Source organism: Berghia stephanieae, chromosome 15 (genome assembly GCF_034508935.2).
Source record: "Berghia stephanieae isolate SIO BIC M18660-M18661 chromosome 15, UCSD_Bste_1.3, whole genome shotgun sequence".
NCBI classification, from domain to species: Eukaryota; Metazoa; Mollusca; class Gastropoda; order Nudibranchia; family Aeolidiidae; genus Berghia; species Berghia stephanieae.
The window spans coordinates 18,900,153-18,917,652 of NC_088374.1; the positions used below are offsets into that span (position 1 = coordinate 18,900,153).

General features: G+C 38.5%; 1 protein-coding gene across 4 annotated transcripts in view; it reads right to left on the bottom strand.

The window, feature by feature from the left end:
* Nucleotides 1–17,500, bottom strand: part of LOC144960828 (uncharacterized) — a 131,094-nt gene that overhangs the window by 73,990 nt on the left and 39,604 nt on the right. The window contains exon 2 of one of the 4 annotated variants that reach the window (XM_078894195.1): nt 8,461–8,745. The exons of the other annotated variants lie outside the window; for them this stretch is intronic. Within the exon in view, the coding sequence (XP_078750321.1) occupies nt 8,461–8,593 (133 nt within the window). The 5' untranslated portion in view covers nt 8,594–8,745. The remainder of the gene's footprint in view (nt 1–8,460; nt 8,746–17,500) is intronic. 4 annotated transcript variants of the gene reach the window in all.

The window sequence follows — 17,500 nt, forward strand, 5'->3', positions numbered from 1 at the left end:
TTGTTTGTTTTCGTTTTTCTTTTGTTTGTTTGTGTGTTTGTATCTTTGTTTTGTTTGTGTTTTTCTTTTGTTTGTTTTTTTTTCTTTTTGGATTTTGTTGTTTTGTATTTTTTCTTAGTTCAAAAACAATTTCAAAACTTTTGTTTGTTGCTCTTTACAAATGATAATAGGGGCGCCTCAAAATCGTTTGATATAGTAATTTGTGATATAAATTCAATATTTAGCACAAAGTTCACTCTTATATGATACCGTTTTGAGTCAGCGGGTCACAAATGACTCCCAACAACGTTTTCGTGCAAACAGTTTCACACAACATAATAATTTCACAAAACCAATCAATCCCCCACAACATTTTGTCACCCCTAACGATATATCGATATAATACGCTGGTCGCAGCCAAAACAAATAAGAAATAAGAATCCGAGAACTTTGCGTGCCTTCCCATAAGCCCGATCGGCTCCGACTGGAGACCTTCCTATTCTCCAGCACAAACAAACAAACCCTGGGAGCTTGTCCGGGATGGAGGACCAATGGGAGAAAGGCGTTTGTTTGCTGAAGGTTGTGGGGTCTTTTGGGGGCCAAGTGTTCACCAGGCAATAACGCTAATGGCCAGGCTAATAGGGGAGATAAATAGTACCAGTAATGATATATTATAGTAGTATGTATAATATAGAATTTGTGTAGTAGTGGAATTGGTGTATTGTATTATATTATGAGGCTGGGATAAAAATGTCAGTGTTGTGGTGAATGTCGCGAGTAGGTGATAATATTGAAATTAAGATAAGATAAGAAAAGAAAGGAGACGATTGTTGTTTATTTATTAATGGAATTTCACAGTGGGAGGGGATGGTGAGTGGAAGTTGTGTTATTAGTGGTGATGGCAGTTGTGGTGGTGGTGGTGGTGGTGTGTGGTGGTGGTGGTGGTGGTGGTGGTGGTAGTAGTAGTGTAGTGGTGGTAGTAGTAGTAGTAGTGGTAGTAGTAGTAGTAGTAGTAGTAGTAGTGTAGTAGTAGTAGTAGTGGTAGTAGTAGTAGTAGTAGTAGTAGTAGTAGTAGTAGTAGTAGTAGTAGTGGTGTGAGTAGTGTAGTGGTAGTAGTGTAGTGTAGTGTAGTAGTGGTAGTTGTGTAGTAGTAGTAGTAGTAGTAGTAGTAGTAGTAGTAGTAGTAGTAGTAGTAGTAGTAGTAGTGGTGTAGGTGGTAGTAGTAGTAGTAGTGTAGTGGTAGTAGTAGAAGTAGTGTAGTAGTAGTAGTAGTAGTAGTAGTAGTAGTAGTAGTAGTAGTAGTAGTAGTAGTAGTGTATGTAGTTAGTAGTATAGTAGTAGTAGTAGTGGTAGTAGTAGTAGTGTAGTGGGTTAGTAGTAGTAGTAGTAGTAGTAGTAGTAAGTAGTAGTAGTAGTAGTAGTTGTAGTAGTAGTAGTAGTAGTAGTAGTAGTAGTAGTAGTAGTAGTAGTAGTAGTAGTAGTAGTGTGTAGTAGTAGTAGTAGTAGTAGTAGTAGTAGTAGTAGTAGTAGTAGTAGTAGTAGTAGTAGTAGTAGCAGTTGTTGTTGTAGTAGTAGTAGTAGAAGTAGTAGTAGTAGTTAGTAGTAGTAGTAGTAGTAGTAGTAGTAGTAGTAGTAGTAGTAGTAGTAGTAGTAGTAGTAGTAGTAGTAGTAGTAGTAGTAGTAGTAGTAGTAGTAGTAGTAGTAGTAGTAGTGGTAGTAGTAGTAGTAGTAGTTGTTGTTGTTGTTGTTGTTGTTGTAGTAATGTAGGTAAATATATTACAATGGTGCTGGTGGTTGCAGTGGTGGAAATATTACCAATAATGATACGAGAGATGCTTTGATTATAACAATGGCCATTCTGAGTAATGGCGTGTTACAAAGATTGGAATGACCTGTCTCAATCAAACCAGCGCTCATTACTACACCCAGCGCTCATTACTACACCATAATTGCTCTTTGTACAGCCAGTTGACCAGATTCAGTTAATTAGGTGTTGATAAAGCATATGTAAAATGGGACCCATTATCTTGAGCTTTCATTTAGAGAGCAATATCCGCTTCATGTGCTCAAACTGCTTTACAAAGGGTCCCTGCCCGATGCCTGTTAGGTGATGTTACAAATTTTCTCAACAGGTCTCGTTACCACAACTGCTACATTCGGACTGGTGGAAAGTCCCCACTGATGCAGTGAGCGTGCTGTTAAGCAGGTTTCTCGACAGAAGTCGATTGGCTGCAAACCCAAAGTCTCCTCAGCTCTTGCTAGTGGAAAAGCCTGGAAAGGCAATTGTCATACCGTGGCCTTCGTAAAGTTATAGCCTGATACAAACCAAAAAATGACGTCAAAATGCCAGTCTTTTGCCACAAAAGAAAACAAATCGTGAGTTGTATTCAATAGTTCAAACAATGAAATAACTTGTTTCCATGAGCTCTACTAACGAACACTCACTAGGCGGTGCAAAAACCAAATAATGACGTCAAACTGCCAGTCCTTTTGGATTTCAGTATCAGGCTATAACATAACGATGGCTACGCTGATACTGACCAAAAAATGACGTCAAACTGCCAGTCCTTTTGGATTTCAGTAGCAGGATATAACATAACGATGGCTAAGCTGATACTGACCAAAAAATGACGTCAAACTGCCAGTCCTTTTGGATTTCAGTAGCAGGATATAACATAACGATGGCTACGCTGATACTGACCAAAAAATGACGTCAAACTGCCAGTCCTTTTGGATTTCAGTAGCAGGATATAACATAACGATGGCTACGGTGATACTGACCAAAAAATGACGTCAAACTGCCAGTCCTTTTGGATTTCAGTAGCAGGATATAACATAACGATGGCTAAGCTGATACTGACCAAAAAATGACGTCAAACTGCCAGTCCTTTTGGATTTCAGTAGCAGGATATAACATAACGATGGCTACGCTGATACTGACCAAAAAATGACGTCAAACTGCCAGTCCTTTTGGATTTCAGTAGCAGGATATAACATAACGATGGCTACGCTGATACTGACCAAAAAATGACGTCAAACTGCCAGTCCTTTTGGATTTCAGTAGCTGGATATAACATAACGATGGCTACGCTGATACTGACCAAAAAATGACGTCAAACTGCCAGTCTTTTGGATTTCAGTATCAGGCTATAACATAACGATGGCTACGCTGATACTGACCAAAAAATGACGTCAAACTGCCAGTCCTTTTGGATTTCAGTAGCAGGATATAACATAACGATGGCTACGGTAAGATACACCACAAGATACCACACAGCCACATTAAATAAATAAATAAAGCAAAAGATGTGAACGCCATTCGATCCACAGAGACTCATGCTAAATACACACCACAACGCTTCATTCATTTAGACACGGAAGAAAATGTCCCGTGAGAAAAATAAAAGAAACGTATTATTGCCCCTAGAAAATGACATTTGCATAAACGAACATAAAACAAAACAAAACGAAACAAAAAAAAAGATATCTAGAGAAAAATATCCATGGTTTTGTACTCTGAAAAAAAGGCGTATTTAAAATTTAGGCCAGAAAACTCGTCCTTCTTATGATCGATAATTGCTCTCAAATTTGGGAGTTCATTTAAAGACTTGGTAGAAGTCCCAGTCTCAGTGTTAATGGAGGCACGGCTATGTGGTTTTGTGGTATGACACTCGCTTTCGGATGGGAAGGTCCTGAGTTCGGGCCTCGCTCGGCGCATAGTTCAGTCCTTGGAAGAGGCTCTTTACTCACATTCTCTCACCGTACTCAGGTGTAAAATGAGTACCTGGCCGTTTACAATGATAATAATAATAATAATAATAATAATAATAATAATAATAATAATAATAATAATATAATAATATAATATAATAATAATAATAATAATAATAATAAACGCCACCTCTTTGATGGTTTTGCACTGCCGTATGGCGTGTGTGTGTGTGTGTGTGTGTGTGTGTGTGTGTGGAAAGGGGAGGGGGTAAAGTGTGTGTATGTGTTTGTGTGTGTGTGTGACATGTTTAAAAGAGGGTCATAAGTAACAACGAGTGGGAGAGTGAAAAAAAAATATGAAGACAGAGAGAGAGAGAGAGAGAGAGAGAGTGAGAGAGAGAGAGAGAGAGAGAGAGAGAGAGAGAGAGTGAGAGAAAAAGAGACTTAGAGAGAGACAAAGGGGGGAGGGGTGTTAAAGTGAAATAGAGAGAGAAAAAAGACAGAAGGGGAGTTAGAGAGGGAGAGAATACTGTTAACTGTATGTGTGTATGAGTGTGTATGTGTGTGTGTGTGTCTTTGTATGCGTCTGTGTGTTTGTGTGTGTGTGAAGATGTGTATTTGTATCGGAAATGGCATCCCATGTCGAACCAAAGAGTGACAGATATAGATAGAACGAAGATGACGTCACTCAAGCCTTTGTTATTGTATTTTGCCATTCGCGTTTGTGAGTGATTCTCACTAAACTGTATCAACCTGACTATAAAAGTTCATGATTACACACAGTTTTGTGTGTTGGTCCCGGATGGCAATGTTTTGAGCTTCTTAACCAAGCGCATACTATCTATAGATAGTTCGAAGATGACGTCACTCAGGTCTTTGTTATTGTTTTTTGCCATCCGCGTTTATGAGTAATGCTTATTGAACTGTATCAACCTGACTATAAACGTTCATGGATACACACAGTTTTGTGTGTTGGTCCGTTATACTTCCGGATGGCAATGTTATGAGCTTCTTAGCCAAGCGCATACTATCTATAGATGAAATGTCAAAGATTGTATAATAGCCACTCTCCGTAATGAGATTCATATAGTGAATCGTGTGGGCCACAGGTCCACAAACATGGCTCATAACAGGGTATGGGGCCAAAGCGTAGCCATCGTTAACATAATATAGCCTGACACTGGAACCGTGGCCTTCGTAAAGTTATGGCCTGATACTGACCAAAAAAATGAAGTCAAAATGCCAGTTTTTGGCCACAAAAGAAAACAAATCGTGAGTTGTATTCAATAGTTCAACCAATAAAATAACTTGTTTCCATGAGCTCTACTAACGACAACTCACTAGGCGGTGCAAAAAACCAATAATGATGTCAAACTGCCAGTCTTTTTGGATTTCAGTGTCAGGCTATAACATAACGTTGGCTAAGCTGGAACCCACTGCGTTGTGTGGCCTTGAGCAAGTCACCTCGCCCTAGCTCAAGTTGCGGCGCTGCTCTGCGGCTGACTTCTGGGTTATTCCAGTCTTCCCTTGGAACAGACCTTAGAGACAAATTTCTCCTATTGGATGAATAAAGGGAATCTTATTTTTTTATTATCATTTTAAAGCGAGTGTTTGTTTTATTTTTATTTTTTTTGTTTTGTTTTTGTTTTGTTTTTTTTTTTGTTGTTTTTAAGGGTTTTACGGCGCTTGCAACACATTTAGGTCATATCAGCGCCAGTAAAAAGGAAGAAAATGGGATAGTAAAAAGGTCTAGAATTACAATTAAAGCACCCAAGAAAAAGTAAGACATTGGGGAACTGGGAACAAATAGGGATCAGATGTAGATTCCAAGAGCATACCATCAATGTACTTAGTTTGAGATCATCTATAAGTCTCACCTACACACGAGCACAAAATCCAACAAAGAGGAATACACTCAAATGCTTACATTATAAATTCAAAATAACACGTATAATAATACATAACAGAGAGATGATTTACAAGGAAAAAAATATCATCTCCCAAAACAATAACTATGCATTTGACTGTTTCCCTCCCAGCCAAGGACTCGGCCATGGTGTTGACAAAACTAAGTAATCTCATTCTACGACAAAGACGGAAAGCAATTGGAAAACAGATACAGTGGGATAGAAGACAGAACAAGTACCTCCCTGCCAACTAAGGAAGGTCGGGAACCCCACCCATAAAACGAGTGTCATACCACAAGACCACATATCCGCTTGCACTCAATGCCATAACGTCAATAGCGTCCATGACTCTATACAAATTCCACTACGGGAACAATATGCAAATCAGCGAGAGGTCAAGGGTTGCCATGTATAATGCATCATCGGATACGACGAATACTTAGACTAAATGATACTGAAGGTTAAAGGTCATGGCAAGCATCTAACATTGGGGGTGATGATATTGGGATCGCGGAAATGATGAAGGAAGACACATGAGAAAAAAAAAGATAATTTAAGCGCTTAGAGTCTGGTGTCTCGGAGTTATAGCGCTATATAAGTTTTCAGCATTTCAGCATTTATAATATTCACACTTATATAGCACAATTCTCTAGTTTTACGTATTAACTCTCTCCATACCGGCCATTTTCCGGATTTTCCCCAAAACTTCACATCCAACAGTTACAAAAATAGATGTATTTCACTAAAAAACACAAAATCTTTTAGTTCTTGCTATACATTTTTTTTGTTAAACGAGCTCTTCAACACAGTGTTACTATAATATAACTATAGCAAACATTTTTGTTCAAAATATTAAATGTACAAAAGAAATCTGAATGAGAAAAATGTTTAAGATCGTAACAAATGTGACGATTTTCCTATAGATAGTTCGAAGATAACGTCATTCAAGTCTTTGTTATTGTTTTTTGCCATCCGCGTTTATGAGTAATGCTCACTGATGCTGTATTAACCCGACTATAAACGTTCATGGATACACAGTTTTGTGTGTTGGTCCGTTGTACTTCCGGATGGCAATGTTATGAGCTTCTTAGTCAAGCGCATACTATCTATACAAAAATAGATGTCTTTCACTAAAAAACACAAAATCTGGTAGTTCTTGCTATACATTTTTTTTGTTAAACGAGCTCCTCAATACAGTGTTAATAAACTTTAACTATAGCAAACATTTTTGTTTAAATATTATTATGATGTAGAAAAGAAATGTGAATGAGAAAAATGCTGGTTGCATCGTAACAAATGTGACGATTTTCCTATGGGTGGTAAGGAGAGGGTTAAACGAATTTCACAATTGAGCTTTTATATAGCGCAATATCCACTAAATGTGCTCAAAGCGCTTTACAAGGGGTCCCTGGTCAACAGCAACATTTAACATGTAGGACGGGACATGCCGCCTGTTAGGCGATATTACAATTTTTCGGACAAAGACAACGCTGTTAACGGCCAGGTAGTCATTTTACACCTGAGTACGGTGTGAGAAAGTGAGTAAAGAGCCTTTTCCAAGGACTCAACTATGCGCCGAGCACGAGGCTCGAACCCAGGACCTTCCGATCCGAAAGCGAGTGTCGTACCACTAGACCACATAGCCGCACAATGCCTTACTTATCCTCGGGGGTCCCGATAGCTCAGTTGGTAGAGCACTCGCATCACACGCAAAAAGACCGATATCCATCCCGGGTGAAGTCGATGAGATTTTTATTTTTCTGAACCCCCTTTGTCCACCCACAGCAGTGATTGGGTAGCTGGGTCTGTTAGACCTGGCGGAAAGTACTTTGCGATAGACTTATAACGTCCTATCCAAAGGGTAGCAAGCAATTATTATTGTCAGTTTCACGCTAAAGAAACCGGGATAAACTTCGGCTCCCATGGGTCCAATGGCTCTGAAAAACTACTTAACTTATCCCCATCTGTACCTCAACCCCCCCCCCCCCCACCCACCCACCTATCATGTTACAAGGAATGGTTTGTTTTTGTTTTGTTTTGTTTTTCATGGTTTTACGGCGCTTTCTACACACCTAGCTCATTTCAGACGTCAGTTAAAAAAAAAAAAAGACATAAATAACAATATGAAATTGAATGTAAGAGTTTCTTCAATTTAATAAACGAAAACAGATAAAGTGGACGTTTCGGGTTTCCCCTTTATCAACAAAACAGGGTACTGAAACACTACAAAGGAATGGGATAATATGGGATAATTTCGTTATTAACAACAATATATATATATATATATATATATATATATATATATATATATATATATATATATATATATAAATAAATAAGTATTTAACCCTCTCCTTACCACCCATAGGAAAATCGTCACATTCGTAAGGTTCCAACCAACCATTTTCTTATTCTGATTTCTCTTGTACATCACAACATTTTAAAAAATGCTTTGATAACAGCTAGAAATACTAAACACTGTGTTGAACTCATTTGTTATTTTTTTGTTTGAGTAAGAAAAGTCTATTTTTGTGCCTGGTGGGTGTGAATTTTCGGGGGAAATTCTAAAAATGTGACCCTCCGCCTCAAAACAGTATTAAGTCGGGTTGGTTAAGGTGTTGAAAATTGAATTTATAGCCAGAAATATCAGACTTGTATTGAGTTTTTATGTTATATTGAGGATAATGGATACCATATTTTAGGGTGCTTTTATCAACAATTTATATTTTTGACCAGTTTAACATTTAATTCGGCATTTAAGCATATGGTTCGTTCCGACATAATACCGTTTTGAGACGATAGGTCACAAATAGCTGGTAAGGAGAGAGTTAAAAAAACTACTTATATTTATCAATCGATTTACCTGACCCGGCGTGCGTGGTCCAGTCGAAAGCGTGCTGCCCTAGAAATCGGTTGAACAAGGAGACCTGATACTCTTCTAGTGGAAGGTCATCGGCGTATCGGAGACGGCGGTGTCGCTTGTCCGTCCCATCCATGAGAATGACAACAACGATAGTGTAGTAGTAGTAGTAGTAGTAATGATAATAGCCACAATTTAGCCATGAGAATAAAAGTCTCACTCACTCACGAGACAGGGTGGTGTGCAAAACAAACGTAACACAGGTCTGTTCTTAGTGTGTCTTTAAAACTATTATTAACGATATTTTATTATCTTAGAAATCTTATTATTATCGAAGAACAACCTCTTAAAATAGACTATAAAGGCACGAAAAACACAGTCGAATCGGGTACAGTTAGTAAGGTATGGTGGATCCCAATTTTTATTTTTTTTAATCAGTCAAATTGATGTTATACGTTTATGTAAAATGCGCACAACATCCGCCAGCCGGATATATAAAGGTACCGGACCGACACTCACGAGACAGGGTGGTGTGCAAAACAAACGTAACAACACAGGTCCGTTCTTAGTGTGTCTTTAAAACTATTATTAACGATATTTTATATTCTTAGAAATGTTAATATTGAAGAACAACTTCTTAAAATAGACTATAGGGAATGAGATTAGCGGAAGAGTAGCGTCACTTGAGGACGAGAGACGCATGCGCACAACCAACATGACGTTCTCTCTCTAATAACTTTTCCGCCGGTGACGTCACAGACTATGGGTGACGTCCAATCAAGGGACGCTACTCTGCCGCTAATCTCATTCCCAATAAAGGCACGTAAAGCACAGTCGAAGCGGTAGAGATAGTAATCAAAAAAAAATAAAAAATTCCCTTTATTCATCCCCAAGGGGAAATTTGTCTTTAGGGTCTATGCCAAGGGAAGACTGGAATAACCCAGGCGTCAGCCGCATAGCAGCACCGTAAAGTGAGCTAGGGCAAGGTGACTTGCTCAAGGCCACACAACGCAGCGGCGGGTGATTGAACTCGGTACCTTTCGGGTAGGAAGCAAAGACCATACCACTGAGCCACGCTGCCCCTAAAAATATTTAGATGTGAAATTAAGGTATGGTGTATCCAAAAAAAAAAAAATTAAAAAAGCAGTCAAATTGATGTTATGCGTTTATGTAAAATGCTCACAAAATCTGATAGTCGGATATAAAGGTACCGGACCAACACACAAAACTATCTGTAACATCGTATCTTGAGTTGTATTCATTAGTTCAACCAATGAAATAACTTGTTTCCATGAGCTCTACTAACGACATCTCACTAGGCGGTGCAAAAAACATTAAAAATGACGTCAAACTGCCAGTCCTTTTGGATTTCAGTAAAACATAACGATGGGAACGTTGATAGTTTGATTGATAGAATTTAGAATTTAGTGAAAACTGATCGCTAAAAATGGCTGCCTGAAAAGAATTAGAGTTAACCCTCTCCTCACCAACCATAGGAAAATCGTCACAGTCGTTATGATCCAACCAGCACTTTTATCATTCAGATTTCTTTTGTAAATCACACGATTGAAAGAAAAATGTTTATTATAGCTAGAATGCGCTTGGCCAAGGAGTTCACAACATTGCCATCCGGAAGTATAACGGACCAACACACAAACTCTGTGTAACCATGAACTTTTATAGTCCGGTTAATACAGTTTAGTGAGAACAACTCACAAATGCGGATGGCAAAAACAATAACAAAGGCCTGAGTGACGTCATCTGCATACTATCTATAGCTATAAAAACGTGACACTGTGGTGTAAAGTATTTGTTGCTTTTCTGTTTCAGTGAGAAAAAACAATTTTTGTGGTGTGTGGGAGTGAAATTTTGGGGAAAATTCTGGTAAGGAAAGGGTTAACTGACGTCAGTTTCGTTCCTTATATACTTTTCAAGTGAAATTTTGTCGTTCCTGATTAAGGGTTTGTTTGGCGAGTGTGTAAAAAAAGAAGAGTTAACTCACGTTAGTTTTGTTCCGTCTATTCTTTTCAAGTGAATAAATTGTCGTTCCTGATAAAGGGTTTGTTTGGCAAGATGGAATATATTATCAATTATTAGCGTTTTAATAAACATTTTTTTTTAAAACACAAAAAATGTCACCACATTCGTCAACCAGATGAAATGTACCAACACCGACGTGCACTTATTGCAGGTCTGATAACCCAATTCCTTATGTATGGGCTCATTGTTGTAATGGAAATCTTTTTTGTAAAAAAAATGACGCAAAATATTGTCCATTACAACAATGTTAAACTTGGCCCATAAGTGGGTTCGAATGTCAGACCTGTATATATTATATGTAATGATTGAGCTTTATATAGCGCAATATCCACTAAATGTGCTTTACAAGTGGTCTCTAGTCAACAGCAACATTTAACATGTAGGAAGGGACATGACGCCTGTTAGGCGATATTACAATTTTTCGGACAAAGACAACTCTGTTAACGGCCAGGTACTCATTTTACACGGTGAGAGAATGTGAGTAAAGGGCCTTTTCCAAGGACTCAACTATGCGCCGAGCGCGAGGCTCGAACCCAGGACCTTCCGATCCGAAAGCGAGTGTCATACCACTAGACCACATAGCCGCACACCAACGACGTCGACCAACACAGAAAACTATTGATAAACTTGCATAATATTTCATCGTGGGATGAATGATTTGGAACATTTGATTACATTATATAATTTAATAATATCAAGTGCATCTCTTCATTGATGTGTGTTTGTTAAATTGAATTTCTATGAACACGCTCCATTACGTATGAAATGCATCGAAGGTTTCATAACGACTTATTAAATGATTTGAAATAATAATAAAAATAATAATAATAATAATAATAATAATAATAATAATAATAATAATAATAATAATAATAATAATAATAATAATAATAATAATAATAATAATAATAATATATATCTTTATTGTCCTCAAAAAAGTGGCAATTTGTCATTTGGTTACACATTTATAACAATACAATATTGACATAGACACACTCACACAGCTGCACACAATATTGTAGTCATCGAAAAAGAAAAAAAAAACAAAAAAAAAAACAACAACAACAAAATGTGCTCCATGATGGGGGGGGGGGGCGGCAGGATGGGGGGGGGGTACAGCTCAAGGAAACAAGTTATTTCATTGGTTGAACTATTGAATACAACTCACGATTTGTTTTCTTTTGTGGCAAAAGACTGGACTTTTGACGTCATTTTTTGGTCAGTGTCAGCGTAGCCATCGTTAACTTATATCCTGACACTGACCAAAAAATGACGTCAAAATGCCATCGTGATGTTATAGCCTGACACTGAAACCCAAAAAGACTGGCATTTTGACATCATTATTTGTTTTTTTGCACCGCCTAGTGAGTTGTTAGTAGTGCTCATGGAAACAAGTGGTCCCTTGGTTGAACTATTGAATACAACTCACGATTTGTTTTCTTTTGTGGTCAAAGACTGGCATTTCGACGTTATGTTTAGGTCAGTGTCAGGCTATAGATAGTATGCGCTTGGCTAAGAAGTTCATAACATTGCCATCCGGAAGTATAACGGACCCACACACAAAACCGTGTGTATCCATGAACGTTTATAGTCGGGATAATAAAGTTCAGTGAGCATTACTCACAAACGCGGATGGCAAAATACAATAACAAAGGCTTGAGTGACGTCATCTTCGAACTATCTATAACTTAACGATGGCTACGGGTTATCCCGGTTTCTATAGATAGTATGCAGATGACGTCACTCAGGCCTTTGTTATTGTTTTTGCCATCCGCGTTTGTGAGTTGTTCTCACTAAACTGTATTAACCAGACTATAAAAGTTCATGGTTACACAGAGTTTGTGTGTTGGTCCTTTATACTTCCGGATGGCAATGTTGTGAACTCCCTGGCCAAGCGCATTCTATCTATAGCGTAAAACGAACAATAGGAATACTCTTCAACAGTCGTGACGTCACTTCCTTCCTAATGACGTATGGTAACTTAGTAACACTGGCTCTAAACTATCGGAACAATGGCGGACGCCCTTATGAAATATTTCCCCGGCGAGCATAAAAGCGTATCCAGAGGAAAAAAAATACATAAATTTGATCATGTTTTGACTTTTACACATTCTGATTACAAGACATATGAAAAGTTCTAGCCAGCATGAAGAATATAAAGTAATGATTTTCTTTGTTTAGAACCAAGATGGCCGCCGTTGCCGGGCGGCGTGACATCAGACTACTGAATCCAAATTGCTCATGTACCTCAAATATATGTAAGGGACAACAACAAGAAAAGTAGTTCTTAAAACCATTAGGCTCATGAAATCGGAGTTCATTCCGGTTTCTATAGCGTGAAACTGAAAAAAGCAAATTACTCGCTATCCTATGGATAAGGCGCAAATCTATCGCAAAGTACTTTCCACTAGAATCAACAGACCCACTAGATACCCAATGACTGCTGGGTGGACATGGCGGGGTGGGGGGGGGGGTTCAGAAAAAATCTTTCGACTGCACCTGGGATCGATCCGCAGTCCCTATGCGTGTGAAGCCGAGTGCTCTAACAACTGAGTTATCGGAAGGCCTAAGTAGCAAAACAAAATAATATATATAAAAACAAGTTTCAAATTACACTTACTCACAATCCGAAATGTAAAAAAAACAAAACAAAAAAAACAAACAATAACAAAAGAATCAAATGGAGTTGTAATCCAGTTTTCCGATTTCTCAGGTCACAAACACACACATTGACACATACACACACATGCACACACGCACATTGACACATATACACACACATTGACACATACACACAGACACACACACATGCACACACACATGTACACAAACACAGTGCCACACACACACATATACACACACGTGGCCACACACATAATTACACATGCAAACACACATACACAGAGAGAGAGAGAGAGAGAGAGAGAGAGAGAGAGAAAGACGTGCTCTTAGACGTAGACTATTGTATGAGATTACCACTTGGATTATCGGATAAACCTCAATGATTCGTCAATGGACCTGTCAGCTTGATGGATTACAAGATAGTATGCGCTTGGCTAAGAAGCTCATGACATTGCCATCCGGAAGTATAACGGACCAACACACAAAACTGTGTGTAACCATGAACGTTTATAGTCAGGTTAATACGGTTCAGTGAGCATTACTCATAAACGCGGATGGCAAAAAACAATAACAAAGACCTGAGTGACGTCATCTTCGAACTATCTATGGACTTACCTGAGTTGTGGGGTTATATTATACGAATACATATTAAATATTATCCGTCACAAACCGAGTATACGAGTATAAGTATCGTTTTAACTGTGCTGCTATGTGATCTTGTGGTATGACACTCGCTTTCGGATCGGAAGATCCTGGGTACTAGCCGCGCTCAGCGCATTGTTAAGTCTTTGGAAAAAGCTCTTTACTCACATTCTCTCACCGTACTCAGGTTTTAAAATGAGTACCTGGTCGTTAACAGTGTTGTCTCTGGCTGTAATAAAAAAAAATGTATAATCTCCAAACAGGCGTCATGTCTCGTTCTACATGCTTCTGTTGGTCATGGAGACTTTGGAAAGCGCTTTGAGCATATTTAGTGGATATTGCGCTATATAAAAGCTCAATTATTTTTAGTTCAGGGGACGGCGAATTATTCGTTGCCGCATTCGTTCGTGTACAGTCGCATGCATACACCCGCCCAGTCGCCTCGTCACGTGACAACATAATGAAACGCTCAACCAGATGCTCTGCGGTTTGTGATTTTTGTTTATTTGTTTTTTTGTTTTTTTGTTTTGTTTTTCTTTGTTTTGTTTTGTTTGTTTGTTTTAAGGGGAGGGGTTGTTGTTGTTGATGTTTGTTTTTTGTTATTCTTTTGTTTTTGTTTTTTGTTTTCTTTGTTTTTGTTTTTGTTTTTTCTTTTTTTCCGTTTTGTTTTTTGTTTTGTTTTTTAATTGTTTTGTTTGTTTGTTTTTTGCCGCGACGTTAACAAGTGGCGTGAGTCTGTGAAGTCTGCATCCCGCATGTCCTCCCGACGATCAGCTGGTCATGGGACTGAGTGAGTGAGTGAGTGAGTGAGTGAGTAAGTGAGTGAGTAAGTGAGTGAGTGAGTAAGTGAGTGAGCAAGTGAGTGAGTGAGTGAGTGAGTGAGTGAGTGAGTGAGTGAATGAGTGAGTGAGTGAGTGAGTGAGAACGTGTGGGACAGGTGGAATGTCCCCACCACACTGATGTAAGGGTGTATGTATGCTGTCACGTGCACCATAATTGGATTAGACTACTAGAGTGAGTACCCTCGTACCGTCGTTGTTTTATAGCACGGTGAGTATCGTCGTTATTGTTGTATGGAATGACATTGCATCAATAATGCATTGGTGGAGGAGAGGGGGTTGGGGGTTGGTGGGGAGGAGGGGGGTATGGTGGGGTTGGAGGGCAAGAGGCCAACGCGATACTGAGAACAGTTTTCGAGTATCCAATTGTGACCCTCCGCCTCAAAACGGTATTATGTCGGGATGATTCAGACCCCAAAAATTGAATTTAGAGATAGAATGATGAGAAATTGGAGCTTAGAAGTTTTTGCAATGCAAGAAATAGTCTTTATACTCCACCATAACGTACAGAAATTAAACCCAAGTTGGATATTTGTGGCTATGAATTCAATTTCCCTTACCGAGTGGATCCCCACATAATACCACTTTGATACGGTGGGTCACAATTGGTAGAGAGGAGGATAGGGTAGTTAGGGTAGGTGTGAATTGTGCGTGAACACAAAAACTCACGACATTTGTAAGGGTTATACCATCCATGACGGGTGACACCAACTGTAGCCATCGTTAACTTATAGATAGTATGCGCTTGGCTAAGAAACTCACAACATTGCCATCCGGAAGTATAACGGACCAACACATAAAACTATGTGTAACCTTGAACGTTTATAGTCTGGTTAATACAGTTTAGTGAGAATTACTCATAAACGCGGATGGCAAAAAAATTCCCTCCATACAGATAGTATGCGCTTGGCTCAGAAGCTCACTACATTGCCATCCGGAAGTATAACGGACCAACACAGAAAACTATGTGTAACCTTGAACGTTTATAGATAGTATGCAGATGACGTCACTCAGGCCTTTGTTATTGTTTTTGCCATCCGCGTTTGTGAGTTGTTCTCACTAAACTGTATTAACCAGACTATAAAAGTTCATGGTAACACAGAGTTTGTGTGTTGGTCTGTTATACTTCCGGATGGTAATGTTGTGAACTTCTTGGCCAAGTGCATTCTATCTATAGTTTGGTTAATGAAGTTGACGTCAGTCGGGTCTTCGTTATTGTTTTTTGCCAAAGACTTTTTATGAGTAATTCTCACTTATCTTTATTATCCAGACTATAAAAGTTCATCGTTACACATAGTTTTGTGTGTTGGTCCGTTATACTTCCGGATGGAAATGTTGTGAGCTTCTTAGCCAAGCGCATACTATCTTTGGCCTAACACTGACCAAAAAATGACGTCAAAAGACAAGTCTTTTGCTACAAAAGAAAACAAATCGTGAGTTGTATTCAATAGTTCAACCAATGGGACCACTTTTTCCATGAGCTCTACTAACGACAACTCACCAGGCGGTGCAAAAACCAAATAGTGGCGTCAAACTGCCAGTCCTTTTCGATTTCAGTGTCAGGCTATAACATAACGATGGCACAGCCTGACACTGACCAAAACATGACGTCAAAATGCCAGTCTTTGGCAACAAAAGAAAACAAATCGTGAGTTGTATTCAATAGTTCAACCAATGAAATGACTTGTTTCCATGAGCACTACTAACGACATTTCACTAGACGGTGCAAAAAAAATAAATAATGACGTCCAAATGCCAGTCTTTTTGGGTTTCAGTATCAGGCTATAACATAACGATGGCTACGCAAGAACCCTCTAGGACTGGCAGTTTGACGTAATGTTTTAGGTTTGTGTCGCGTCTAGTGAGTTGTCGTTAGTAGAGCTCAAGGAAACAAGTTATTTCATTGGTTGAACTATTGAATACAAGAGAGAGAGAGAGAGAGAGAGAGAGAGAGAGAGAGAGAGAGAGAGAAAGATAGATAGATAGATAGATATATAGAGATATATATACTCTCAAACCTGGGACCTCGAGAGACAACAGGTTAGATAGTTCTTACAAAGATGAGAGTCATTTTAAAAAATCGATCTACTTCAAGAACGAGTTTTTCTGGCCATATGTTTGTTCTTTTTTTTAATAATGTGTCTTTTCCGAGAACAACAGTTAGCTTGTTACTATCATTTCAAGTTGATTCGTGGTACTATGAGAATCAATTGTTATTGAATTATACATTCAGGTCTTATGGTTTTTAGAGAAACATGAACCAGAATATTTTTGGACTACTCGGTTCGTACGCGAAGTCTAACCTAATTTGTGTCATGTTTAAGTGATACTATCTAGATGCTAGATGCTAGGGGCTGTAAAAAGTAGTGGTAGAAGAAATAGTGGTGGTGGTGGTAGAAGTAGTGGTGGTGGTGGTGGTAGTAGTAGCAGGTATCGAAATAAAAGTAGTAGTAGTAGTAGTAGTAGTAGTAGTAGTAGTAGTAGTAGTTGTAGTAGTAGTAGTAGTAGTTAGTAGTAGTAGTAGTAGTAGTAGTGTAGTAGTAGTGTAGTAGTAGTAGTTAGTAGTTGTATAGTAGTAGTAGTAGTAGTAGTAGTAGTAGTAGTTAGTAGTAGTAGTAGTAGCAGTAGCAGTAGTAGCAGGTAGTCGTAATAACAATAATAGTAGTAGTAGTAGTAGTAGTAGTAGTAGTAGTAGTAGTAGTAGTAGTAGTAGTAGTAGTAGTAGTAGCAGGTAGTCGTAATAAAAGTAGTAGTAGTAGTAGTAGTATAGTAGTAGTAGTAGTAGTAGTAGTAGTAGTAGTAGTAGTAGTAGTAGTAGTAGTAGTAGTAGTAGTAACAGGAAGTCGTAATAATAATAGTAGTAGTAGTAGTAGTAGTAGTAGTAGTAGTAGTAGTAGTAG